This window comes from Pseudorca crassidens, chromosome 12, assembly GCF_039906515.1.
Source record: "Pseudorca crassidens isolate mPseCra1 chromosome 12, mPseCra1.hap1, whole genome shotgun sequence".
Taxonomy (NCBI): domain Eukaryota; kingdom Metazoa; phylum Chordata; class Mammalia; order Artiodactyla; family Delphinidae; genus Pseudorca; species Pseudorca crassidens.
This window is the reverse complement of record NC_090307.1, coordinates 86,309,572-86,336,246: the sequence shown is the minus strand read 5'-3', so window position 1 is coordinate 86,336,246 and position 26,675 is coordinate 86,309,572. Positions and strand designations below refer to the sequence as shown.

General features: G+C 60.6%; 1 protein-coding gene across 30 annotated transcripts in view; it reads left to right on the top strand.

The window, feature by feature from the left end:
* NCOR2 (nuclear receptor corepressor 2) overlaps positions 1-26,675 on the top strand; it is a 226,907-nt gene that overhangs the window by 144,434 nt on the left and 55,798 nt on the right. For 25 of the 30 annotated variants that reach the window (XM_067701126.1, XM_067701137.1, XM_067701121.1 and 22 more), the window contains 4 exons: positions 9,215-9,360; positions 10,766-10,938; positions 12,922-12,984; positions 25,448-25,590. In XM_067701126.1, the coding sequence (XP_067557227.1) occupies positions 9,215-9,360; positions 10,766-10,938; positions 12,922-12,984; positions 25,448-25,590 (525 nt within the window). The remainder of the gene's footprint in view (positions 1-9,214; positions 9,361-10,765; positions 10,939-12,921; positions 12,985-25,447; positions 25,591-26,675) is intronic. The other 5 variants (XM_067701131.1, XM_067701129.1, XM_067701130.1 and 2 more) reach the window with 4 other exon arrangements.

Below are 26,675 nucleotides of genomic sequence, written 5' to 3'. Positions count from 1 at the left end.
ACTTTCACCACGAGGATTTGTGGAAACACAGACTGCTGGGTGGCGCCCCTCAGTGGGGCTTGAGCATCTGCATTTCTAACAAGTGCCCTGGCAGTATTGCTGCTGGACCTCGGCCTTCGGGGTGTTTACTGGGGAGTCCCCTCCTGCCAAGGAAGGGGAGGGAAGGGAGCAGAGTGGCAGCAGGGGCAGTCGAGGCAGGGCACAGGCTCAGCGGCAGCCTGGACCAGCCCTGGGGGCGGTGCTCTGGCGCTGGAATGGCCCTTCCCAGGTGGGCAGAGGGGGCCATAGAGGCTGAGGGCGTTCGGAGCGGCGGAGGCCCCTTCTAGAAAGGGACCTGGCCAGTCCATCCTGGGGACGAATCCTGCATGTTTGCATATTTGCCAACTACACTCTACGGTGGTCCTGACCTGCCCCAATGCTTAAGCAGAGAGTGGGCCGCAAGATGTCACCTCGTGTGTTCAGGTGCCACACGCCCCGTCGCGGCCTCACCACACCCTGTGCTGAGCCCCTTGTTCGTCATTGCTGTGGTTGCCTTTCGAAAGCGTGGATGGTTAGGAAAGGGGATATAAAATTCCTGCATGAAAAGCATCGGCCGACTGATGTGTCTGGTCTCAGACCCGCGATGACCCGAGAGGGCAAGGCCACCCTGGCGTCCTCTGCGCTGCTGCCTGGCCCTGCCGTGGCTGGGACACGTGTTGGCCGTTTGGAGTGTCAGGATGCCCTTCTTGTTTAAGAGAGGATGCCACCCACTTTCCAGAAGCTTCCCCGTATTCTGACAGAGGGAGACGCAGGAATTCTAGCCCCCTCACGCCCACCCCCTGCCAGCCGTGCACACCTGGGCTTCGGCAGGAGGGCGCCGAGCCCTCACCTCCTGGACCCCAGCCCCCGAGATCCGGCTGTGAGTGGCTGGTGAGCGTGTGGGTGGTGCCTCAGCGTCCTCTCCTCGAGGTGAATCACCGGCCGAGCCGGGGGCCAGCTTGGAGCACCGGTGACGGCACAGCAGTTTATAGTTCATGATTCATGGATGCAGGGGCCACATTATCCCAGCTAATTGCAGCACTGGAACCCAGGAATGCTGCGGTCAGAAGTCGGCTTAACTATGCAAACTGTCGGGGAACCGAGGCTGTGAGGCCAGCGCGGCCCAGGCAGCACGGCCCAGCTCCGCAGCAGTGACCGGGGGCGGCCACGTGGCCCTCCTGGCGATGGGGGGGCCATGCTGCGGAGGGGGCTGTCCCCGAGGGTGAGTGCCCCTGCTTCCATCCCCCAGGGTGATGCGGCCGCAGAGGGGAGGGGGCCCAGCTGGGAGCTGCGCTGGTTGGGGTCTCCTCCTCGAGGCCACATGGGCTGTCTTCTCTTCCCACGGAGGTGGGCACGGGGACAGGGCGCCCAGCCTCCCACTCCTGGGGGGTCATGGGGGAAGTCCAGGGAGGTGGTGCCTGCTCCTCCCCCACCTCTGGCCTGCAGGCCCCCTTCCCACATCTCTCCTGCAGGCCCCCTTCCCCCCATCTCTCCTGCAGGCTCCCTTCCCCCATCTCTCCTGCAGGCCCCCTTCCCCCCATCCCTCCTGTCTCTGTCTGTGTCCCCCGCACCCACCCTCCTTCATCTTCCCTCCCCTCCCCCGCCCCCCCCTCCCAGCTCCCTGCCGAGGGACAGGTGACCTTGTTCCCCGTTGCTCTGTACTCCAGAGACTCCCGCGCCTCAGGCAGCTTGCACAGGGGACAGCGTGACCGGAAGGCATTCCAGGCCAGGGCTGGCCAAGCACAGCCCCCGGGGGGAGGGGCAGCCACCGTGCAGTCAGTGCCGGTTCCCAGACCCTGGCCGCCCCCCTGGGCCGGTGAGATCTACGGAGGGAGCGCGTAGCAGGCCCCAGACTGGGCTGAGCTTGTCCCTGCCTGCTGTGTGAGCGCGAGCGTGCTTGCCCCAAACCGCCACCCCGGCCGGGTGGGCCTCCAGCTTGGGGGTCAGTTGGACTTTCCCGGGCCGCCCAGGCCTGAGGGAGGCAGCCGCTTCCGCTCTGCTGGGGACGGGATTGTGTCCAGATTTAGGGCTCCAGCAAGCAGATGTCCCTGATTCCCTGCCCAGTTTTGTGCTAAGTGGGCAGGGACCTATGGGAGGCTCGTCTAGGCCCACAGTCTCCCAGACACATCCCGGGGGACGCAGTTCTCAGGAAGGCCAGGCCCCAGGGACCCAGCAAGCTGGGCTGCCGTTTTGGGAGACGAGAGACACGACCTTCTCATGGGCTGTGAGGCAGTGGCAGGGGAGACCCAGCTCCCCGTCGGCACCGTCTGAGGCGGACCACACCAAAGGGACAGGAGGACGTGGAAAATGTGAGTGTGAATCAGTCAGACCCCAGGAGGTGAGAGGCTGTGTGGGGCTGACAGACCTCCCATCCAAGCGTTTCAAGCTCGGCTAACAAGAATCAGGAAATAGTTACCAGAAGAGCAGCATTCGTGTGCCTGGGCCAGCTCCAGCCACAACAGGAGGGGGCCCCGGGGGAGGGCAGGCGGCGACCAAGTTCCGGTCTGTTTTGTCCTTCCATCACAACGTCACCATTCTAGGTGATGCCCCAGTGAACAGGACAGACGAGGTCCCCAGAGCTGTCACGTCCACGTGGGAGAGGGACAGTGCACAAGTAAATTAGCATGGTTCTTTCAGGTGGTAGCAACGGTTACAGACGGTAAGCTGGGGTCAGGAGGCGGTTGACAGGAGAGAGGGCAGCTTTTAGGGAGCAGACTCTGAAGGCTTCTCAGAGGAGGGATCCTTTGGGCTCCGACCTCAGCGATAAGAAGGAACTGGTCAGTCAGAGCTGGAGGGAGAGTCTCTCAGGCAGAGGACACAGTGAGTGCAAAGGCCCTGAGGCAGGAACAAGTGTGGCATCTTGCAGGAGGAGAAGGTGGGGATTAGGGAGGTGAGGTGGGCAGGGGGTAGATCGCCCAGCCTTGTGCCGTGGACCACTGATTTTATTCCAAGGAGCGGGACAGGATCGACTGACAGTAAAACAGAGCCTTAGCTGCCTCAAGCAGCCAGCTCCTTGCAGGCAGAACAGACGTCACGGGCGAGAGTGCTGAACGTTGCTCAGGTTCTGGGGACACGCCTGTGTGCGGTGGCGTGCTGGTGAGTGTCTAACAGCCAGCTTTCGGGGGGGCGAAGCCCCGACTGTAGCGCATGCCGATCACCATGGTGTAAATGCTCCCATCATGCTGATTCGCTGAACGTGGAATTGGGAAGGGGCCGTGCATAGCGCCTCGGGGGACGGGACCATATCCTCCTTCTGCCGTGTGGATGCAGTGGCATAGGAGCGCACCGATAACAGCCAAATGGAGTCAAGTAATTGGGAAGGGATGCATTTTGAGTACTTAACTACCATTGTTTTTATGATAATTTCTTTAATTGTAAGGTTGTGCATTTCCATTTTGAATAATGGCTGTTTTTAACAACTAACCTGCAAAATTCATGGAAACTGAAGTCTGCACTTGTGAGCTGGTATGCGCTGGCCCAACACACCTATATCTGTGTGTCTTATAAAGGCCGCCCTTCACGGGCCAAGGCGGCATCCCCTGCCTGCCTTTTCCTTCCAGGAAGACACGTGAACTGGATCAGAATGGTGGGGGCCGAATGTCAGGAAGGGGCTGCCAGCAACAGAAAACTCTTGTGTCTTGGTCCTGACCCCTGACCCCACTCCTCCCACCAACCTTGGGCTCCTGCGATCTCCCTTCCCCCACTGCCAAGAGATAGGGTGTCTCGAGGGCAGCCCCCTCCTGGATTTGCTCACTAGAGGCACTTGGCACGTAGTACATGCTCAGCAGAGTGTTTGTTGAATGAATGAGTGAGATTGTGCCGCAGTCGGTGTTGCTGGGTGTCGGGAAGGTCTCACCAGGCGTTTAGAGGACCCGTCCTCTGAGCACTAAACCTCACCGGCTCCTCCCTGGATGGTTGGTCCCACCTTTTCACTGGACTCTCTCCTCTCATTCTTGGAACCAATGGCCACCCCTTGACCCACTGCCGCATCGCCCTAAAACACGGCATGGAACACATCAATCCTGCCCACCCTCCACCTTCTGAAAAAAGCCCTCAGTGGCTGTCCACAGCTGTCAGGGCACCTCCCGTATTTCCGAGCACGGGCGTTAAGGCCAGTCAGGCTCTGTAGCCAAGTCCGGTATGTCATTCTGTAAGGACCGTGGGCGATTTCACGTTGGCATGCTTTTGCCTGAAGAAGTCCCCTCCCTGAAACGTCCCCTCTCACCCTTCTCCGCCAAAAGCCTCTGGAGATTCAGCTCGGAGGCCTCCTACCTCGTCCCCGCTGGTCAGGACGCGTCACTGTCACACCTGCCATGTGCTGGGCCTTTTTAAAGCTTTCTCGTCCCTGCAGCCTCCATCGGTCCTGTCCTAGCTCCGAAAGGTTGGGGACTGTATTTTCTGTGAGCGTGCTTGTGGAGGGAATGAACAGTTTGGCTTAAACGGGGGTGAAGAGGGGCCTGGGATTCCCCAGGGTGAGAGGCAGAGCACCTGCCTGTAGGATCTTGCTAGGAAATGCTGTGTGACCTTCGGCGGGTTAAGGTCTCTGTGTCTTTGTGCGCTCTTCTATAAACGGAGACAGTGCCAGCGTTGTTGGGAGGATTTTATTAACTGCAGGTATCACATGAGGAGGAGAAAGCCTCGTCACATGTTCGTGTGCTTCATCAGCATTTGTTGTTTGTATTCATATCATTTTCTGCACAGCTCCCAGCCAGTCTGGGGCTTCAGCACAGAGCACGCTCAGTCTGTCCAGCACTCAGCGCTCCGGAAGTAGGGGTCCCTCGGGGATTTGAACTGATGGCTCTGGCTAACCATAGATCCGGGCAGGTTTTCCTCAGAGCTGTGCTGTGGTTTGGGAGGGACGTTCACGACCAAGCACTGGGCACGGAGCCCATTGTCGGCGTGACCGATGGCATGTCTGGAAAGCAAAGGTGAACCTCATCCTGCGCTCCGGAATCATTTGAGACGGTGGAGTCTGGCTTCTGGTTCTTCTCCCGTGTCCACAGGCATCCGCTGCTGCCCGTGGCAAGGGTCCTGGACGTGTTTTGTGAAACAGGGACCCCCGGAAGCCTTGCTCCTCACGCTGTCGTCCGGCAACCAACAGTATCTGGCGTCCCTGGGAACTACCTAGAAATAGAGGGTCTCGGGCCTGCCTCAGGCCCACGGAGTGGGAACCTGCATTTTCCCAGTATCCCCAGCTGGTTCGTGTGTGCATTTCAGTTTGGACAGTGCTAGCCGGTAGCAGAGGTGGGCACACTATGGCCTGCAGGCCGAATCCGGCCCTCCACCTGTGTTTGTAAATGGCTTTGTTGGCATGTAGCCGTGCTCACTTGTTTACACTTTGGCTGTTTTCAAGCTACAAACGGCAGAGTCAGTTGTTGCAAAAGAGACCGATGGACCGATGGCCCTGAAGGGTCTACCATCTGGCTCTTACAGAAAGTTCTCTGGCTCCTTGTCTTATGCTCTGGTCGTCAAACCTGGCTGCCCATGGCAACAACCTGGGAACTAAACACGCTGATGCCGGCCTCTCACCCTGAGATTCTGATGCGACTGGTGTGGGTGGGTCCTGGGCGTCGGGACTTCCCAGAGCTCCTCAGGTGATCTGTGTGTGCAGTTGTGAGAACAGTGGCTTTAAATTGCCCATGAAACCCGGCAAGCGCCGTCCTGCAGTCCGCGATGGGCCTGAGATCAGCTGCGGAGACCTAGCGCGTGTGAATCGGCCCTGAGTTAGCCGTCGCTGTATCTGCTGTCCTCTGATGTCGAAGGCTTTCGGGGACAGAGGCGGCTGACTGGGGCCTGGCAGTTGGACCTCCCTCTCACGCCGTCAATCTCCCAGAGTGAGAGGAGCATCCCCACGACAGCCGCTCACCTCCTGTGCCCACCAGGAGGCCAGGCAGGTGGTCACCATTATGCCTGACGGTCCCTCCCAGTGGAAACCACGTTTAAGACCAGGACTGCCCTGGGGTTTCTCCCTTTCATCCTTTTCCACTCGCATCACTCAGCTCGGGGCACACGGACACCTCTCCAGAGGGAGGTGGAGTTCAGGCCCCAGGAAACCGGGAGCCCGTCCATGGGGTTCTGCGCCACGGCTCCAGGGTGGCTCTGAAGTCGCCGCACCCACTTCTCCCAGAGGGTCAGGTGTGGGAGTCGCCTGCCCCTGCCCTGGAGTGTCAGGGAGAAGAAGGTCACGGGGTCTGACACTGGGATCGCGCATCTGGGTGGGACGCAACCGACGGGAATAATGACCGGGTTCTAGAGCTGACTAGGTCTTTGGACCCTCCTCACGAGACTGGGTGGGGGCAGGTGGGGGGGTGGAGATGGCAGGAGGGAGAGAGGCCTGGGTGTAACCAGGGTCAACTCGGGCTCTGGGTTTGAATCCTGGCGTTGCCGTTTCCCAGCTTTGGCAGTGCCTCAGTTTCCTCTTCTGTAAAATGGGAGCAAGATGGGGGTTGGTGAAGGAGATGAGGGAGTACATAAAACACGTGCCCGGCACGTGGCGCTTGGAGCTCTTTTTGTTACTAATGCTGTGAAGAGGATGATTATTCAGGGGAGGGGGTCGTTATGGGCTGGCCCAGGCCCAGATCGGGACTCGAGGAATCTTGCAAGGGGGCCAGGGTAGGCTAGGCAGAAAGGGGCAGGGATCCCCGTAGCGCCCCCATCTGAGGCCCAAGATGCTGACCAGGGTGTGGAGTTGGGTGAGACTCTCAGCAGGGCTTTGGGGACGACAGGATCACGCCCGCTCCCCACTCTGGGACCCCCTTTTCCCTCGCTCTGAGGTGGGGCAGCTTTGCCAGTCTGAACCTCAGTTTCTTCCTCTGCAGAATGGGAGCAGTGATCACTGCCCTTTTCCTCCTGAGGCAGGCTAAGGGCAGTAAGTGGAATAGTATTGATATTTGCAAGGTGCTCGGCGTGCTGTGGGGGCGGAGCAGCCCCCCTGGACGACCCCCAGGTCACTGTTACTGCTGGTTTTTTCATCTTTGCCTTTATCCTCAGGACTGCAGAGGGGCTGGGAGCAGCTGGTCAATAGACTGTGCACAGCGCAGTGTCGGGCGTGTAGGAAGCTCTTGGGAAATGCTGGCATCTTCCGCAGTGGGGCTTCTTGAGGATTTGGAGGGGGGACGGCGGCAGGAAGGCCCTGGGCAGGAGGGCGCAGGTGCAGACTTGCTGGGCAGCGACGTGCTGGCCGTGCCGGGGGCAGACGGTGGCCTGCTTGGCGGCCCAAGGATGAGATTCCAGGGGGCCTGGAGACCCCACCAGCCTGGACCCAGGGGACAATAACAGCTGCTCCAGGAGGGAAGCCTGGAGTCGGCTGCTGGGAGGGACAGCAGGTAAAGCTTTGGAGTGAGGCTGCAGCCCAGCCGGGCGTTCTTGGCACCAACGGTGGTCTTAGGAGACGTCACGCTCTCTGCCGTTGGAAAGCCCCGGCCCTGCCCTTTCTGGCCCTGGGCGTCAGGTTCCTGGGTGTGCAGAAGCCGGGCATGTCTCGCTGGTGGCCACAGCAGCCATGCCGAGCGGCCCCCTAGGAGGGGGAGTCCTCCTCAGTCGGCCGTGCCACCTCCCCCGGCTCTGGGTCCTGGTCCCTGGTCCCCCTCGTCTGCTCCGCCCCAGCTACCATCTGCGGGGCCAGCTCCAGCAGAGGCTCCACGTGTCAGGGGTGAGAGGCGGCCACAGCTCCCCGGCTGTTGGAAGTTTAGTGTTTCAGGGTTTGGGGCGGTGGTGAGGGACAGGCTAGTTCAAGGACACTGGGCCACGCGTCGGGAATTGACAGCAACATAGCAGGGGGTAGAGGGAGGCTGTTCCCCCCCTCCAGCCCCTCCTCTTACAGAATAGAGAGAAGGGGGCAGACCTGAGCCAGGAGGTTCCGGGGTGGACACTGCTGCAGCCTCGGGAAGCCCACGGCTCCCCGTGAACGTGCGGGCCCCCGCTGTGTGCCCCGGCGTCCACAGGATGCCTGTAGCTGGCCCCAGTGTTCAGCCGCATCGTAGGCCATAAATTAAAGCTACAGAGAGGGGCGGGGGGGATTGGCGGTGGTGAGGTCACAGGCCAGGGCAGCCTGTGCCAGGGACTGGCTTGCGTTCCTGGTGTGGAGGAAAGATGGGGAGAAAGGGAACCGGGAACCCTCGAGCCCCACCCTTACTTTCCCCGCGGGCTTTGGCTTCTTTCTCCCTGGTTGGAGAGTTGGTGTGACCACGCCCCTCAGGACACACTGAGAGGCTTTGCGGCGTGTTTGTTTTCGTTTCACTTGGCTCATCTTTTCCAAGGGCTGGAAAGATGGTCTGGTCTGGCCGCTGCCCGCAAGGAGGACTTCGGGGTGGCCGAGAGAATCAGTGTGTGCCTTAGGAGAAATCAGGCTGGACAGAAAGGGTGACGGTGTGGGGAGGAGCTCCCACTCCCCCCCGCCCCCTCGGTGAGGGCAATGTCAGCAGCCTGGTGCCAGCACCTGTCCCGCCCACTTGGGAAGGAGATGAAAGGAACAGGCCTGCAGGGTGGGGGGAGGGTGGCTGGTTTTGCCGTGAGCCCCTTTGATCTCTCCTGTCCAGCGGGGCCTGCTCTTTTCCCCTCTGAGGGCTGACTGATGTGAGAGGAAGAACAGGCCCACGGCAGCAAAAGTGGACCCTCCTTATAGCAGCAGCCATCCTCACACGGGCCCCCGGGGACCTGGGAACAACACTTCCATCTGCCCATTTTACAGACGTGGAGACTGAGGCTTAGAGAGATGGCCTGAGCTTTGTCAGAGGCAGGCAGGCTGGGGCGTCAGGGTGTGACCCAGGTTCCCCCATGTTCACCATGCTCTTGCCTGAAGCTGACCAGGGCCCCTTCCCTCCTGCCTTGGGGGCTTCCGCCCCACGTAAATACTGGTGCCAGATGCCGGCTCTGTAAGGGGCCTCTCATTTCAGCTTCCCCGCCCCTGGCTAAGGGGTCGGCACGATTTCAGGGGGAAGAATCAGAGCACAGAGAGGTCAAGACCCTCATCCAAGGTCACACAGTCACCAAGTGAAAGAGGCCGGGCGTCTGACACTAGCACTTTCTACACCTCGCCCCGTGACTCCTGCCTCCCCCCAGTGCCCGGGGGTTTCTGCCCAGCTCACACCACGGAGGGTGCTGGGTTCTCAGCCAAGCTCGGCCCAGGTGCAGAGGCTCACCTGTCTCACTGTTTTCCTCTCCCCCACCCCCACCCCTGCCCTCCCCTGGGGCCCGGCAGCAGCAGCAGCAGCAGCAGCAGCAGCAGCAGCAGCAGATGCCCCGCAGCGGCCAGGAGGAGAAGGAGGACAAGGAGAAGGAGAAGGAGGCCGAGAAGGAGGACGAGAAGCCGGACGTGGAGGATGGCAAGGAGGAGCTGATCAAGTAAGGCCGGCGGCCGCGCAGCAGGAGCCCGGCCGCGACCCCCGGGTGGGGGGCACGAACGGGGCCGTGGACGGCCCCCTGGAAGGGTGTGCGCGGAGGTGGCGTCTACAGATCGCCTGCCTCGAAGGGAGGCACTTTCTGCTCCGCCTGTGCCCGACAGCCCCCCTTCCGGAAGCCCGCTCTTCTCCCCGCCCGCCTGCCCGCCCTTTCTTTCTCGAAGCCTCTGGAGACCTCAGAGACTGAGAGCTCATTTGAGCTCCACTCCTGAGCGAATAAATCCAGGCAGTGACTCTGGAACTCTTTGCCTCCTCCCTCCTCGGCCGAGTCTCCTGAGATGCTGGGGGCGGGAGGGGGGGTCAGAGGCGCTTGCTGCTCACGAAGGAAGGACTAGGTATGCAGGCAGGCGGCGGCCCTCACCTTTAGAATGATCCGCTGTTGGTGTGAGTTCTTGCAGATCAAGGCACAGCCTCGCCTCGGGGTGGGGGGGGGGGCCCCACCGGCAGCCTCCCGTGCCTGCCAGGGGCGGGAGCACAGCCAGCTGGAGATTCACTCCGAGGAAGGGGGGGCAGTGGGCACGGGCTTAGCGCCAGGTACCTGGAGTGGGCTCAGGAATGTGGCTTCTGAGAGCATCTGGCCTGTTACCCCTTGTCTCCCAGACGCTCCTGCAAGGCCCTTCAGGAAGATGAATGGAAGGCGGAGGTGATAAATCTGAGAACCCCGCAGTAAAGTCTCCCGAGTCGGCTTCTGAGAAAGTCCCCGCCCCAGTTATTGAGGTCACATGCTCCCCACACGCCGGGCTCGGCCTGCATAAGACTGGCAGGAAACTTTCCTCTTGCGTTTTCTGCAGGACACAGTGGTCCATGATAATACGGAAGGCAAAGTCAGTGTCGTTTACAGGACCCCTTGGGGGACGTCTCCTCTTTGGGGAGTTAAAGTGGCCTGAAGATTGTGCCAGCCTGCACCCCCCATGCCGTTAACCCAGTCATCTTGCAGACAGAGAGCAGAGAGCATCTCTGTTTGGTGAATAAAATGGTCTTGCAGATAGCCACCAGCCCACACCCCTACTTGGTGAATAAAATAGCCAGTCGGTTAACTCCCAGCCCACATCCCTGTTAGGAGAGCAAAGCAGACAACAGCTACCAGTTCACACCTCCCTTTTCATAACTAAGATGGCATCGCAGACGGCTACCAGGCATACTCCCTCGTCTGGTGAATAAAGGAGCCTCGCAGACTGCTACCAGCCAGCCCTCGCCCCAAGCTTTTTCCCTCTTTCCTACCCTCTGATTAGTAGAAAACCGCTGGCAGCCAGCACTCATCTTGCTAAGGAAAAGCAGGTCTCTTGAAACCGCCACCTAGGTTCCCGGCTCCGGTGAAACCATCCCTGTCTCCCCTCCCTGGCCTTTAGGGAGAAAACGGATGACACCTCTGGGGAAGACAACGATGAGAAGGAGGCAGTGGCCTCCAAAGGCCGGAAAACCGCCAACAGCCAGGGCAGACGCAAAGGCCGCATCACCCGCTCAATGGCCAATGAGGCCAACAGCGAGGAGGCCATCACCCCGCAGCAGAGCGCCGAGCTGGGTGAGTCTCGGGCTGGAGCAGGGGCGCCGCAAGCACAGCAGGCTCAGGATCCCAGCATGAGCTGCACGCTCGCTGTGTGACCTGGGGCGAGTTCCTTAACCTCTCTGTGCCTCAGTAATGCCTGTAACCTTGGGGGGAGCGTTTTGGTGACTTCGTGTGTAGGAAGGGCCTAGAACAGTGCCTGGAGCGTGGGAAAGTCTCACTGGCTGTCAGCCGGGATTATTCCAGAGCTGGAGAGTTCACATAAACTTCCAGATCACCAATTTGGTTTTGTTTTTCACTCAGAAAATCTGGCCTTGGGACTTCCCTGGTGGTCCAGTGGTTAGGCCTCTGCTCTTTCAGTGCCAAGGGCCTGGGTTCAATCCCTGGTCGGGGAGCTAAGATCCCACGAGCCACCGAAAAACCACCCCTTCTTGCGGGATCCTAGTTCCCTGACCAGGGATTGAACCCGTGCCCCCTGTAATGGAAGCGCAGAGTCTTAACAACTGGACCGCCAGGGAAGTCCCTGTACCTTCATTTCTGTGGGCCTCAGTTTCTCCTTCTGCTCAGTGGGTGCCCACCCCCAGGTGCTCTGAGCCTCACGCCCTACCCCAAGGGGGAAAACAAGAGAGAAAAATTGAGTAGCAGTTCCCAAGTTCGGCCACAGGGGGGCAGCCGGTGTGTGCTTGCTGTCTGTAGCGTTTTGGCCGTTTGGGGCCTGCCCTCCGGCGTGTGCGGGAACCCGGACCCATGGCCTGAGTGTTCAGGCTGAGGCCCCAGCCACCTGGATGTCTTCCCGGGGTGGGAGTTGATGGCGGTGATGTTCCCTGTCTCACAGACGCCCGCCTCGTCCACACCCAGGGTTTGTGCCAGGCACCTCTTCCTTCTCCGCGTCGGAGGTCATTGGTACCCGTTTCATACATGGGCTGTTTGAACCTTAGAGAAGGGATGTTGCCTCTGTAAAGTCCCAGTCAGTTGGGGTTCAAAGCCAGCCCGCTGGCCACAAACCCCGTGCAGCTCCTGTGGGCTGGTGCTGGAGTGCCTGGAGACCCAGGGCAGGAGGGTTCCCTTCAGGAGTGCACTGGCGCACCTGACTTCCGGGGAAGCTCTCCTGGACCCCAGGCTGACGCTGGGGCCGGACAGCGGAGTGGAAAACACAACCCCAGGCCCTCTGATGGGCACCTCCCACCCCAGGCTCCACTTCCACAGCCTGCCTCCGGGGGTGCCGTGGGAGGGAAGGGGAAAGCTGGCCATGGTAGCAGGGAGCGGGGAAGCTGCCCGAACTTCCCTCTGATGGTCAGCGGCCTCTACCAAGTGCATACTCTGTGCCTAGCGCGGTTCCAGGCACTGAGTCCGTGACGCTGACGTCCCTCACGCTCGCCGCCCTCGCGACATCTTAAGCGACTTTCAGGGAAGAACGAGGGCTCACGTGTAGGGGAACTTGGAGGAGAGGCTCAGAAACAGCCTTAGCAGACACTCGGCTAACTCCCCCGACTCCAAGGCAGCTGCGTTCCTTCTCAGTAACATGAGCAGCCCCATCCTTGTGCCGCATGAGTCAGGGGAGAATATAGTGATCACCCTGTAGAGCAGGGCCCTCCCGCAGGGGACAGGTGGCCACGTCTGGAACCGTTTCTGATTGTCCCAGTTGGAGTGGGGGATCCTGGCACCTAGTGGGTAGAGGCCAGGGCTGCTGTTCCACACCCGCAATGCCCAGGGCAGCCCTCACGGCAGAGGGTCACCCGGCCCCAGTGGGTCCACGCGCAGGTGAGGTCCCTGCCCATCACGTCCCTCCTCCTCTCCCGCCTCCTCCTTCACGTGGTCACCAGGCTCCCAGCCGAGTGCATACAGAGGCAGCTCAGGGTCCAGGCCCTGGATCGCCTCGGCGTTCCCCTCTGCAAAACAGGTGCCTGCACACCCTCCACCCAGCAGGCGCCCCGAGTAGCCAGAGGCAGAGAAAGCGACCCGCTCCAGGCTGCTGCCAACACGCTGTGTCTTCCTTTCCAGCTTCCATGGAGATGAACGAGAGTTCTCGCTGGACCGAAGAAGAGATGGAAACAGCCAAGAAAGGTGAGGGGTTTCTGGCTGCTCTGATCGCCCTCGATGGGCATCCGGGTCCTGCAGCTCGTGTGGTGGGGAGGAGGTTGACCTGTGCCCTTAAACGGGGCTGTGGTGTGGTCTGCGGTGGGTGTTCTCAGATTGGCCGCGTCTCCTCGGAGCCTCAGTTTTGTCCTCCAGAAAATGGGTCTGTGTGGCCATGTTGTCGGTGTACGGCTTCCGTGGCCACTGGGACCAGCACGTCATGGCCTTGCAGACTGAGTGGCGGCAGAGCACCCAGGTGCCTTGGGAGGTGCAGAGCCTGCTGGTGGCCACCGCGGCGGGGTCACGGGGTCAAGCTGTTCCCCTTTGCTGCGCCGTCTCCCTGCGCTGTGGTGCTGACCCTGCGTTCTCTGTAGAAGCCACCAGCACATTCATTGTTCATTGGAGCCAGAATGGCTGGACGCTTGACTTCCTGGCTCAGTGACCAGTCTCTGGGTCTCAGTTTCCCCATCTGTGAAAAGAGAGGGGCATCCGGGTTGGCCAAGAGAAGCCGGAGGTAACAGGCACTAAGCGTCCCAAGGATGGCCCGGCACTGTCGGGACTACGTCGGTGTCGATCCCCCGGCCCCCATCTCTGGGAGATGCTCTAGCTGCCCCTCCCTCCCCTGTGCCCAGGGCAGGGGCCGTCAGACCAGCTCAGCGCCAGCAGGAAGGCCAAGGCTGAGCTGGCATCTGAGCCCCATTTTGCCTGCTTGCTCTCGTTCATCTTGACCCCAGCCCCGAGAGGTAAGTCTTGTTTCCGGCCGTTTTGTGGACGAGGGAGTGAGGGACAGAGGCCGAGGATGGCCCGGTCCTGGAGCTGGTGACCTGGGCCTCCCAGCTCTTGTCCCCAAGGTCCTGCTGAGGCCCCACTGCTGAGGTGCAGCTCCTTTGTGCCCAGAGCTCCAGGTCATGACTCAGGGACGGAGCAAATGGCCTTTCTAATGAAGGACCCAGGTGCACAGGGACAGTTGTGTGCGAGGACAGCTGGGCCCGGAGGCTGAGACCTTGGACCATGGGCTGCCTGCCCTGCCCACCCCCTCCCCTCCCTCTGCCCCGGGAGAGGGTGCCTGGGGGCCTGAGCGTCTGGTCCTGGTGTTTCAGAAACTGACCAGGAGCAGCTCCAGACCTGATCAGGCCCCTACCGGGGGCCGAGCCCCTCCCCTCAGGGCTCCTGTCCGGGCACGCTGTCCCTTGGAGGCTCCAGACCTCCTTCCTCCAAGCTCCCAGGCCTCTGGTGAGGCCGGCCTGGAGGAAGGGCCGGGCTGGACCCTCAGCCTCATTCAGAAGAGGAGGAGCTGCCTTGGTTCCTCTCGCAGGTGAGGCCCTATTTTCAGCGTCTCGGGAGCACTAACGGGGGCCTGTGCGCATGGTCTCTGGCTGCCGGGGGTCAGTGGGTGCTGTCAGCCCCCCGAGGGGGCCACGCTGTCCTTTTCTCCTGTCTTCTGTGTCTACTTGGTGGTTTTTGGTGTGGATTCACCATGGGGTGCAAAAGAGGCTTTATTTGAAAATGTGTGATGTTTTTTCCCCCCTTTAATTTTGGTGACATACATATAACGTAAAAATCTACCATTTTAATTATTTTAAACTGTACAATTCAGTGGCGTTAAGTACATTCACAGCGTTGTGCAGCGATCACCACTCTCTAGCCCCAGAACTTTCTGCCACCCCGAACGGCGACCTCGTACCCATTAGCAGTCATTCCCCATTCTCCCCAAGCCCTGCCAACCTCTGGTGCCCACTAGTCCGCTTTCTGTCTCTGGATTTGCCTGTTCAGGACTTCGGCGTGAATTGAATCACATAACATACGCCCCTTTGTGTCTGGCCTCTCTCAGCATCGTGTTGTTGAGGTCCATCCATGTCGTAGCCTGTGTCAGCACCTCATTCCTTTTTATGGCTGAGTTGTATTCCTCCGTGTGGACAGAGGAGTTCTGTTTATCCATTCATCCATTGCTTGATGGACACTTGGGTTGTTTCCACCTCTTGGCTATTGTGAATAATGCTGTTGAGAACATTTGTGTAGAATTGCATGGTTTTTTAACCACACGTGAGACCCTGGGATCTCAGCCACCGGCAGTGATATTGCCTGGGGACCCACCCACCAGGGCCGTGAGGGGTGCATGTCCCAGGTCTACCAGCCTGTGCTGTGTCTTCTGTCGTCATGGCAGCCCCATCCCCAGCTCCTTCCCAGTTGCCCGGGAACCGGGAGTCGGCTGAGTCAGAGGCTGCCCTCTCTCTTCCTTTGGGAGACGGCTGGGGATGACTCACCGGCTGGGACGGGAGTGCGCCCCACTGTCTCAAGGTTGAATCCTCAGTGGCGGCAGCGAGCTCATCCTGGGTCCTGCCCGCGGAGACGGCAGCGTGCGAGCCCCCCCCGGGGACTGTGCACGCCGAGGCCCTGCTCAGTGACATTTGTGATAATGTGATGAGTGCCAGTGTGCTTGTCCGCCGTGAATTATAGCAATCTGGACGATTACCGCTCGGGGTGGCTGCTAATGGCTGCCTGTTCCAGGCGGCGGGAGGGGATCGGGGCCAGGAGGCAGGTGCTGGCAGCCCCCAGGACTCCTTCTCCACAGTGGGCGGGGGTGGGGAGGCTAGGAATGTTCCAGTGCCCCCGGCCCTCAGAAACCAGGAAGGTACCCAAAACCCAGCTGTGCCCGAGACAGATGGTACCCACCCATCCTCCTACCCATTTACATCGACCCAGTGCCTCACCCTGTGCAGGGCAGGGGTACCCAGAGATGAGCCAGCCCTGGTCCCTCCCTCAGGGAGCCCAGGAAGTGAGCAGCCAGGTGTCCCCAGGGCCTTGGGACCACTGAGCCTGCCCCAGGCATCCCAGGAGACTTCCAGGAGCCAGGCCTAGAAGGATGAGCTGCAGAGGGTCCCCCGTCCCCAGAGAGAAACTGGACCTCAGCCTCTGGACCTTTTAGCTCTGTGACCTCAGGCAAGCTAGTCAACCTCTCTGTGCCTCAGTTTCCTCATCTGTACAATGGGAATTAGAGCATCACCCACTGTATGAGTTTCCTGGGGCTGCCGTAGCAAGGTACAAACTTAGTGGCTTAAAAACAACAGAAATGTATTCTCTCCCAGCTCTGGAGACTGTGAGTCCGAAATCAAGGTGTCGGCAGGCCTGGGTTGCCTCTGAGGGCTCCGGGGAGGGTCCTGCCTCTCCTCCTCCAGCCTCTGCTGTTGCTGGCAATCTCGGCGCTCCTTGGCTTCTAGACATTCCAATCCCTGCCTGCATCGTACATGGCTGTCTTCCCTCTGTGTGTCTCTGTCCAAATTTTCCTCTTCTTATAAGGACCCACCCTAATCTAGCATGACCTCATCTTAACTCGATCACATCTATCAAGACTTTTTTTCCAAATAAGGTCACATTCACAGGTTACAGGTGGGTGGACATGAAATTTGGTGGCGGGTGGGGAACACCGTTTAATCCAGGACAACCACCTGTGTGGGGTTTTGGTGAAAGAAAACAGAAGCGCTTACAGGGGTGGTGACTTAGACACACTGAGTTCCCTGTCACTGTTTGTAATGATAACCACCTCCTCAGCCTTGTGACCCTGGCCCATCCCTGTCTTGGCCTCATGTTCCCTCGTCCTCCAAAAGGAGGCTGGGATGCCATCACCGAGGGGCATCCTAAGAGTGGCATGAGCCATATCCGTGCAGCCCTTGGCACACAGTACGTGCTCAGAAGGGGCGGGCCTGCAGTTCAGCACAGACTCTGGAGCCTTTCTTCCTGGGTTTGAGTCCCAGCTCTGTCCCTTGTGGGTGTGTGACGCTGACCAGTGCCTGCGCTTCCCGGGGCCGCAGGGAAGGGGCTGGAGGTGAGCGGCCTGCTGAGCAAGCGTAGAGTGACATTTGGAGGTGGTTTCACGGCGCTGGGGAAGGGCCCTTGGGCTGACACCCAAAGCACGGAATAACATGAAGTAACACTGTCAAGTACTTGTCGGGACGCCTGGGTACCAGGTACAGCTAGAGGCGTCATGTATGTCAGGTCACTTCATCCCCACGAACCTTATGAGGCAGATGCTATTACTAGTGTCTTTATCCAGATGATGAAATTGAGACCGAGAGAGGTTAAGTGAGCTGCCCAAGGTCACACAGCTGTCAATTGGTGGAGCTGGGATTTGAACTCACGCACTCTAGTTACAGAATGGGAATGGGGCTGGTGTGAGGTTTGGATGAGTGAGTCCATGGGCCTGGCTACTATTAATCAGATAACGAGAGAGGGAAGGGCCTCCCAGCCAAGGAGTAGCATGTGCAAAGGCCCTGTGGCAAGGGCAGCGTGGTCAAGTGAGAAGCTATCAAAACCCAGAGAACGAGAGGAAGAGAGGCAAGGAATGGAGAGGCCGTCGGGAGGGCCACCCCTCACCCCCCAGCCTTACCAGCTGTGGGACAGAGTTTGGCTGTTACTCTGAGAGCATGGGGAAGACCATGGCATGGGGAGGAGTGGGACAGGGGACAGGATGGCTGCAGGGTTCCAGGTTGGCAGGTGGGCACCTGCTCCTTCCTTTGTGCTTGGAGTCAGGGCTGCCTGTCCTGGGGCTCCTACCAAGTGAGGACTGAGCATGTGCAGGGCAGCCTCAGGGAGCTGGCTGCCTGCCCTCGGGCCCAGCGCCATGCTGGGCAGGCACTAGGCTGGGATGTGAGGCTCTAGTTCCCCTGGGAAAGGTCAGCCTGGCCTGGCTTGCAGTCTCGACCCAGCTGTGTGGGAGGCCCAGGGCTCTGCTGGCAGCTCCTACTGGTCTCCAGCCCCCTTCTCTGGTGGACAGGGAACCAGCTGTGGAGGGGGCAGGGAAGCCCCCAGGCACACCATTCCAGACCAGAAATAGGCACTGGCCCAGCTCCTGGCCACCGGCCCCTCCCTGGCCTCGAGTGGCCTGCCTGGTGAGGAGGGAGAAGGCGAGGTGTGCGGCCCCAGAGTAGGGTGCTGCAGGGACCAGGATCTGGTGGCCCCACGCAAGGCCTCTTGGGCCAGATGGAGCCCAGGTGGACCCCGAACTCTCCCCCAGTAACTTCAGGCTGTCTCTGCCTGCAGGACTCGCCCCCTTTCATGGGGACCGAGGGAGAAACCACTAATTGCTTTGCACCTCCACAACGCTTGTTGTGCGCACTGGCTGGTTTAATTAGTTTTTACGGATGAAGAGTCAGGCTTGGGGAGGGGAGGTGTGAGTCCCCAGCCTTGGAACTTGGAAATGTGGGGCCTGCCATCCACGTGTCCATCATCAAAGCCTCATGCTGTCCTCACTGCAGGGACCAAGGGAGAGCGATGGCCTCTGTGCTTGGACAGCCGTGCACCTGCCCACCGGCGCTCATGACGGGCAGCGTGGCGCTGTGGTTAGCGCACAGGTCTGGCGGCTGATGCAGCAGGGGTGCTGGGTCACTTCTGAGTACGGGAACCAGGGAGGGCCCAGCAGGAGACGGGGCCAGCGCCTGGAGCGGGGACTGAGGACAGTTGATGTACAGGAGTGGGGCGGCCGTAAAGGTTGTCAGAAGGGAGCCTGCAGCATCCCGGGGCTGGCATCGGCGGGGAGCTGTCGCCACCTCCGGCTGGAGAGAGAATGCTGAGCTTTGTCTTGGGTGCGCGCTCCCCCGACCTGGATGCTTCTGACGTGTGGGAAACTGGCCACTGTGATGGCTCAGAAGGAGGAGAGAGTCGGGGTTTCTGCATGAGCGCGGGGGACAGCCAGACACCAGGGCAAGCTCCAGGCCACTCTCTTGTTCCTTGTCAGCACCCTGGAAAGTAAAGTCAAGCATCTCCCAGCCCACCTGCACTCCCAGGGGCAAAATCCACACGTGGGCGTTCCAGTTGGTGCTTCCTCAGGGAAAGAGCCCTCTGGTAGGTTACACAGCAGTGATGATGTCTGTTACCACGTGGTGGCTGCTGGCTGGTTCCAGCATTTTGCACGAATGATATTACTTAATCCTCCCAAGGGACCCTCAAGGCGAGTTCTCCATATTTGCGAACGCACATGTGCGTGCACACACACACATGCACACACACGCACACAACATGCACACACACGTGCACACATGCACACGCACACGTGCACACGCACACGTGCACATACACACACGCCTTCTGCTTCACAGATGGGAAGACTGAGGCCCAAGGGGGCAGTGAGCTGGGACTTGCCCAGCAAATAACATAGTTTGGTCCTGGGAGCAAACCACTTGGCTGTGCTCTATGGGAAAACTTGACATTGAACACATAACATGGCATTTTTCCCAAAGTGCTAGGGTGTCGGGTCGCACACAGGTGATTTTTTTTTTTCATCTTAATAGGTGATCATGTATTGGGAGATCATTGGCTTTGATCATGTATTGGGAGATCACATCGTCACTGTGATTTGCAGATGTAATAGCTGAAGCTGAGGCTTATGTAGGCACCGAGGCTTATTTTGAAAAGGGTAGACAGAAAGAAAAGTTAACTTGGACTTACTTGGAAGGTAAGTCCAAGTTCAGGTGTGAAGTTGTCTGGCCGAATCCCCCCGGGGACTGGCGGGACTGTCAGAGGTTCAGATACACAGTAGGCTCCTGGCAAGGTCGCCAACCAAGGGCTGGGTCCAAGTCAAACCCACCCAGGGCTTGGAGTTTCCAAAATAAGGAAGTGGCATGACTCAGAACTAAGTCTGCTGGATTTTTCCCCCCTCCTTTGACAGTGTTTTAGGCAGAAAATCTTGTTTTGCAAACTGGAGTTTCTCTTGGAAAGTGGCATTTGGCGGGAGGGGTGTGGCTATGTCCCTCTTGTAGGCGGCCTGTGCTTCTTCATGAAGGGAACAGAAAACTTCAGGGCTGGCTGGGGTAATAGGGAGCGAGTGTTTCGGGGCGGGGGCGAGGAGGGGGTGGCGGACGCTGGTTTCCCGAGGGAGCAGCTGTGACATTCCCAGGATGCAGATGGATGACAGTGTGGTGACTGCAGGTGCTAGAAAGGCTCCTCCTGCCCCCAGGTTATCAGAACTCGCCCATGGCAGGGGCGGGGGGGAGGTTGGCTACTGGTACAGGTTCGAAGACCCCAGAGGTGAGAGCTGCCTACAGCAGGGACCCTGAGCGGGTGGCAGCGTGCGGAGGGACAGAACAGGGACGAGGCCTTTCTGGGGGCCAGTGTACGTGAGCTGAGGAGGGTGAGTCACTGCTCCCGTGAGAACAGTTCGTCCCAGGCCCCCAGACAGTGTATGGGAAGCTCCCCACCGAGCGTAGCCAGGACGGCCAAAGTGGGCTGGCCAAGCCTCCACACGCCACCACGCAGAGAAGCCCCTCTCACTGGCACCTCTGCGGCCACCCCCTGCTCCTTCACCTCATTCTGCGCTCCACGTCTGTGACTCAGACCTCCTGGCTTGACTTCCTGTCTTGGTCAATTTCACTTCCTAGTTCCCGCCTCTTGACACTTCAGAACGAAACTCCTTCCTTAGGAATTAGAAGTGAGGTCAGGGAATCCAGACCACAGGGGATGTTGGCAGAATCTGCCGTCTGGGGCACCGGCAGAGTGTGTGTGGACGTGCCCCTCGTGTGAGAGGTGGGCACTCCCTGACGTCTCTTCTGGGGAGGGGAGGGTCCAGGACCCCCCCGGGGGATAAACTGCCCAGCTCCCTCCTCTCTTTGGAGCTCCTAATTGGGAGCCCCAGAGAGGCAGCAGAGATGCCTGGGGGGGATGCCCAGAGGGCTCCCAAACCCAGATACCCAGGGTGTCTGGAGTTTTGTCCATTTGCCTAATGCCTCCTGCACGCCTAGCAGTTGTGGGTGCAGAGACACGGCTGTCCACGACCAGTGGAGCCAAGGAGCTAATTTCGGGGAGTGATAAGTGCTCTGGAGATAACAAAACCCCACGATGGCAGGGTGGCTGGGAGGGCGACTGTGGAGAGAGTGGTCAGGGAAGGCTTCTCTTGAGGAGGTATCACTTGAAGCTGAGAACTGAAGGAAGACAGAAGGAGAGCTGTGAAAAAGCCATGCAGGCAGCAGGGACAGTGAGTGCAAATGTCCTGGGGCACATCCAAGGGCTGGGCAGAAAAGGTTCCAGTGGCTGGAGCGAGGGGAGAGGTAGGAAGCAGGCTGGACAGCGGGGCAGGACGGGCTCTGCAGAGCCTCATGCCCCACGCTGAGGCCTTTGGATTTGATTCCAAGAGCTTTGGGTCATCATTGGAAGATTTGAAGCAGAGGAGTGACACGACGGGATTGGCATCCTTGAAAGCCGTCTTGGGCCTCCCTTGCAGAGAACGGATCATGGGACTCAGGCAGGACGTCCGGGGTCCCTGATGTGGTTGGGATCTGTTGCCTGCCCTGGAGGGTGTGCCCCAGGGCCCAGGGCGAGGGCTGGGGGGCAAAGCAGGGGTATCGGGATGCTTCAGAGACCTGTGGCCTGTCGTTCCTTGGGTTTCTTGGGCAGGATGGAAAGGCTGAGGGCTGAAGGGACAAGCAGGTCAGTGACCCCGGAGTTGGAGAAATCGGTCGTGACCTGGATCTCGCTCCAAAGGTCAACTCAGTTAACTTTCAACCTCCCGGGAGCTGCCTGGGTCGTCCGTAGCAGGTGTTTGTACGGGGCGCGGGCTGACCCAGTCGTCACGGGTATCTCAGAGAGGGAAGAAAGAGGCCGCCGTAGTCCCAAGACCCTCGGGGAGCAGAGAGCCCTCTGACGGGCTCCAAACCCTTCCCCCCATCCTCAGGGATTGGAGGTCTCATTTGCGCTTGGAAGAGTCCCCTCAAATTCTAAGCTTCCTCCTAGAATGCTAGGCTAGCCCTGCCCACCCACTGCCGCCTTCCAGCCCATCCAGACCTCCAGAGCCCCCCACGAAGGGCCTGGCCACCATGGCAGCATCAGGCTGGGAGGGGGGCAGACCACAGGTGGAACCAGCGCAGGGGGAATGACAGCGGAAGAAGCTGTTTGCTCCCGGCTGCCGGGGTGGAGAAGCTCTGTTTTTCTGAACCCTCATCTGTTCTTACCGCTGCTGACGCCGCCACCGCCACGGATGGGGAGAGAGGGAGGGGGAAGCCAGTGCCAAGTTGGCCCGCCCCTTCCGAACCTGGGCTTCTGCCACACTCCCCCGCCCCTCCCGCGAGCCTCCGTCTGGAGGTCACATTCAGCCCTGACGCGCCTCGCTGGGTCAGGCAGCAGGAAGATCGGACGAGCCCTGGCGCGTAGCGAGGCTGCCGGGCGCTGCTGCCCGAGAGGCTCTGGGGTCTTTGGATTCTGCCCCGCGGGGGCGTCGGGGGTCCGGGGGCTGAGCGCCCGCGCTGGGCACATTGGTGCCCAGAGGAGCCGCTGACACTGTGCTCCCTGGTGACGCCTGGCACAGCCAACACCTTCCCGCCGCCCGCCCGCATCGGCGAAGGGCACCTCGCACACCCGCAGCTGGGTCGGGGGGGACGGCTCAGGGGTGGCAGCGCCGGAGGAGCCCTGGGCCACCACGGCGCGCAGCACGGAGCCGCTTCCCCGCCCTCCTCGGAGCCAGCCTCCGCCTGCCGCCCTCCCACCGCCCGGCCCCTCCCTCCTCCCTCCCTCCCTCCCTCGCGCCGTTGGACGAGAAGGATGTGAGGCCGAGCTGAGCCGCCAGCAGACGCCAGCCAGAAGCCTTGCGGAGCCGGCACCAGGGCCGCCCAGCCTCCCGCCTCCCAGCCCGCGGCTCCCAGCTCCGAGCCCTGGAGCATCCTCCAAGCCGTATGTTTCCGGAAAACTTGGCGGAGGGGGAGACGCAGATGAGAGGATGTGAGTGAGTGGCTCCGGGGAGGGGACTGGGATGGGGGGGGGACTTTGGGCCACAGTGACAGGGACCCCAGGGGAGACAGGGACCCCAGGGCGGAGGACTCGGGAGTTCTATACTCCCCCAGCCACTTTCTCCTGGTGCCCCTTCCCTTGCCTCTCAGGCTGTCGGCTGGGGCTCTCCTGGAAGGAGGTCTGTGCTTGGGGCGAATCTTGGGGGTCTTGGTTGGCGCTTGCTCAGAGGTGCTCTCTCCAGGTAGAGGGGTGTCGGCGGGGGGGTGGGGGGGGCTTGCAGCTGGGTCTGGTCCATGTGGTCTCCGAGGCATGGAGGGGTCTAAAGTGCATCTCCCTGTGCCTGGCACCCTCAGTCTGGGGTTCCCGGGACCAGAACCAGAACCGGAAGGAAGCTCGTGCCCGTCCACTCCCACCCCAGGGACCCTAGCCAGCAATGCTAGGACATTCACCCCAGCCCTTCACGCAGCAGCTGAAGAAACTGAGGCCCAGAGAGCAGAGGGGATGGCGGAGACCACACAGCACGTTCTTGGCGGGGCTCCTGGACAGCTCAGTCCAGCACTCCTTCGAGAGCAGCTTTCGGGAAGGCCCGGGTGACCCCTCCACCCCGGCTCCTGCTTCTGCCACCAGTGGAGTTAAGTAGGACCCCAACCCCCCAGCCAGCTCCAAGCGCCCTCCTTATTTATGTGTTGAGTCTGTAAATGTCAACCTCGCTGAGGTTCGTACCCACCCCCCGCTCCGGGCCCTCGTCGCCCCCCCCCCCCGCACCCCACATACCTACCCCTCAGAAGGCCCAGATGGGAGACCCGCCCTCTCCCTCCCGGGGTTCCGGCCCAGCGTGTTTGCCTGGGCTCTCTTGGCCCCAGCTGCGGAAATATAAATAAACGCGTCCCCGTCGTCCTCCGCCAGGTCCTGTGGAAGCGGCAGCTGCTGCGGGCGCAGGCGGAGGGAAAGGTCAGGGGGCTGGGTTACACTTGATCCCACGCCCCAGCCCTCCCCTCCGTGCCTGTCCTTGAGGAACCCTGAGGAGCTGCCCTGGGGCCATGTGGCCCCGTGGCCTCCGCAGGGGAGCAGGTGGCCTGTCAGTCTAGCACCCCACCCCCCAGGGCCCCGAGGCTCCAGGGCAGACAACCTGGGTCCCACGTCCCCTGGGCCCCTTGGCCCACCCCACAAGCTGTGAGCTCCTCTGACCCCTGGAGCCTCGGTTTCCCCCGTCCTGCGGACGGGAAAACAGCCGTGGCCTCAACAGTAGGGAGGAGAGGGAACCAAGTCTGCAGGGCTCTGCAAACTCCAGGTTGCTCGGCCGTGTGACCTGGTGGTTTGTTGATGCTGTTTTCGCTGCCGTTTTATTTCTGTGCGAGCCTTGTATGTAGCAAGCCGCCGGCACATGTTTGAATGAATGGATGGATGGATGGATGGATGGATGAATGAATGAAAGAAAATACCGCCACACAGACTGTCCGCCCCTTACGCTCCCGCGCCCCTGAGAAACACCCGTCGTGGCCCTCCCCGCTTGCAGCTTGATTTGATTCAAGAAAAACAGCCTCAAACTTCTTTATGGGAGATCTTTCGCTAGTCCTTATGAGTCTAGCTCTGGGGCTCAGAGGCCGCTATGTTCCCAGCACCGTGACTCAGGCTTCACGCCTGCTGCCCTCTGGGGGCCCAGTCCTGCCCCGCAGTCCCCGGAGGCCGGAGCCTCCCATCTGCCCCTTCTGCAGCCGTCAGGAAGGGGGCAGGCCCTACCTGCTCGGGCTGACCTGGCCACACAAGGCGCGCTGCCTGGAGATGCAAGGCATAGAAACGCAGAGGCGCTGGCCTGTGCGAGGCGTGTGCTGGGAGCGCTGCGGACAGACGGGCTGAGACTCGGGGCTGGCTTCCAGGGGAGCTGGGGGAATGATGTTTCTGCAGAGCCTGGTGTCTGTGGCATTGAGAACGGCAGAGGGCTTGGAGGTGCAGCTCTGGCCTGAGTTTGTGGGGATGGAGGGAACTTTCTCTGCCCTAGGTGAATTTGGGATGGGGTCTACCAATTCCTGGGCGTTTCTCCCCACATCAGGAATCTGTGAGGCTGTGTGAGAAGCTCATGGAGATGGGGGGGTTGTGATTTGGGGGGGCAAGTCCACTCCCAGACCCTGAACCACGCCTGGTGGGCCCCGAGTCCAGGGTGGGCCTTTAGGCGTCCACGGGGAGCTCTGGGTTCTGGGTGTGCCCCAGTTAACCTGGGCGCGGAGGATCCTGGGCCAGCTCACCCCAAGCCGGACTCCACCCTCCCAGCCCTGCTCACACGTTCCTTCCTTTCTCTGGCCTGGTGCGGCCGGAAAACAGCCCGTCTCCCGAGGCCTCGTCTGCAGCTGCGAGCGAGTGTCAGTGCCGGGTCAAGACAGCCAGGGGAGGAGGAGAGGTGGGGCCCCGGGCGGGGTCTGCGCCCCAGACCTCAGCCCTCAGCCCCCGGAACCCTTGACAGTGGCCTCAGCAGGGGTACCCCCAGGGCTGCACCCACCTGCCCCTCCAGTTCCTAGAGCCCAGGCTGTCCCATGCAGCCCAGGGAGCCCAGGCCTCCCACACCCTTCTGGTGTCCCCCACCCCAGCCATCTCTTTCCGGAAACCCTGGACCCGTGCCGTGAGCCTGAGCCCCGGGATCAGGGCTGCTTTCGCCCAGGGCTCTGTCTGCCCTCCAGGCTGTGGGCACGGGCCCCCGCTGCCTGTCCAGCCCTCTGCCGCCCCTCACCTGCCGCCCTCCCCTGCACAGGTCTCCTGGAACACGGCCGGAACTGGTCGGCCATCGCCCGGATGGTGGGCTCCAAGACGGTGTCCCAGTGTAAGAACTTCTACTTCAACTACAAGAAGAGGCAGAACCTGGATGAGATCCTGCAGCAGCACAAGCTGAAGATGGTGAGTGTCGCCACTCCCACCCCGCCACTGCCCTGTGCATCCCAGCCAGACCTGTGGGCCAGACCTGCAGCCCGGGAGCCTGGGTGGGGAGGGGTCTGACGCCAGCTCTCTTGCCCAGGTCTCAGCCCCTCCAGCTTCCCGCTCCGTGGTCCTCCGGAAATGCTGCAGGGGTGGGTCCCTGCCGTAAGCATCCCTCCTGGGTACTGCGATGCGCAGGCCCACCTCTGCCTCCCCACCTCCACCCCCCAGCACTCCTCGGTCAGACACCTCTGAGGGCCCGTAGTGCCTCTGAGGGCTCAGGGCAGGGAGGAAGGAGCTCGGTGGGCCAGGCACTGACTCCCCAGGGACTCAGGGCTGTCAGCGCGTTGGAATGAAGACCCCGAGGCAGAGGAGCATCTCCCGCATCTAAGTCAGCATCTCCCGCACTCCATTTGAACCCACAGTCTTAGGGCCACCCCGGGGGAGGAGTGGACAGGTCAGGCAGCAGCCGGCCCAGCCCTGGCCTCCAGGGGATTGAGAAGAGGCACGGACCTTCCCTCCTCCAGGAGCACAGACGGGGCAGGCTCGCCTCACTGAGCCCGTAAATGGTCTCCACGGAGAGGCCGCTTCCTCCGCAGCTGTTACTGGGAAGCGAGGGCCATTTGGGGGTGGCTTGTTTTTTTTCTTTTCCTTTCCTTTCCTTTTCCTTTCCTTTTCTCTCCCTCCCTCCCTTCCTTCTTTCCTTCCTCCCTCCCTCCCCCCTTCCTTCCCTCCTTCCTTCTCTCTCTCTTTTTCTCTCTCTCTTTCTCTCTCTCTCTCTCTTTCCCTCCCTCCCTCCATCCCCCTCCCTTCCCCCTTTTGGGCACACTTGTGACATGCCAAGCATTGTCACCATTTCAGATCTGGGGAAACTGAGGCTCAGCCAGGCTCATAAACAGCTGACTTGGGCTTTGCACCCACAACTACATGACCTGAGGACGCATGCTTTTAATCGGCGGGCTGCATATTTCCTTGTAGATATGAAGGTACAAGAGGGGGACGCACAGCTCTCCACCCTCCCCGTTCCCCCTGATTGGGCTGCTTGTGCTGGGTTTAAAGTATGTGCA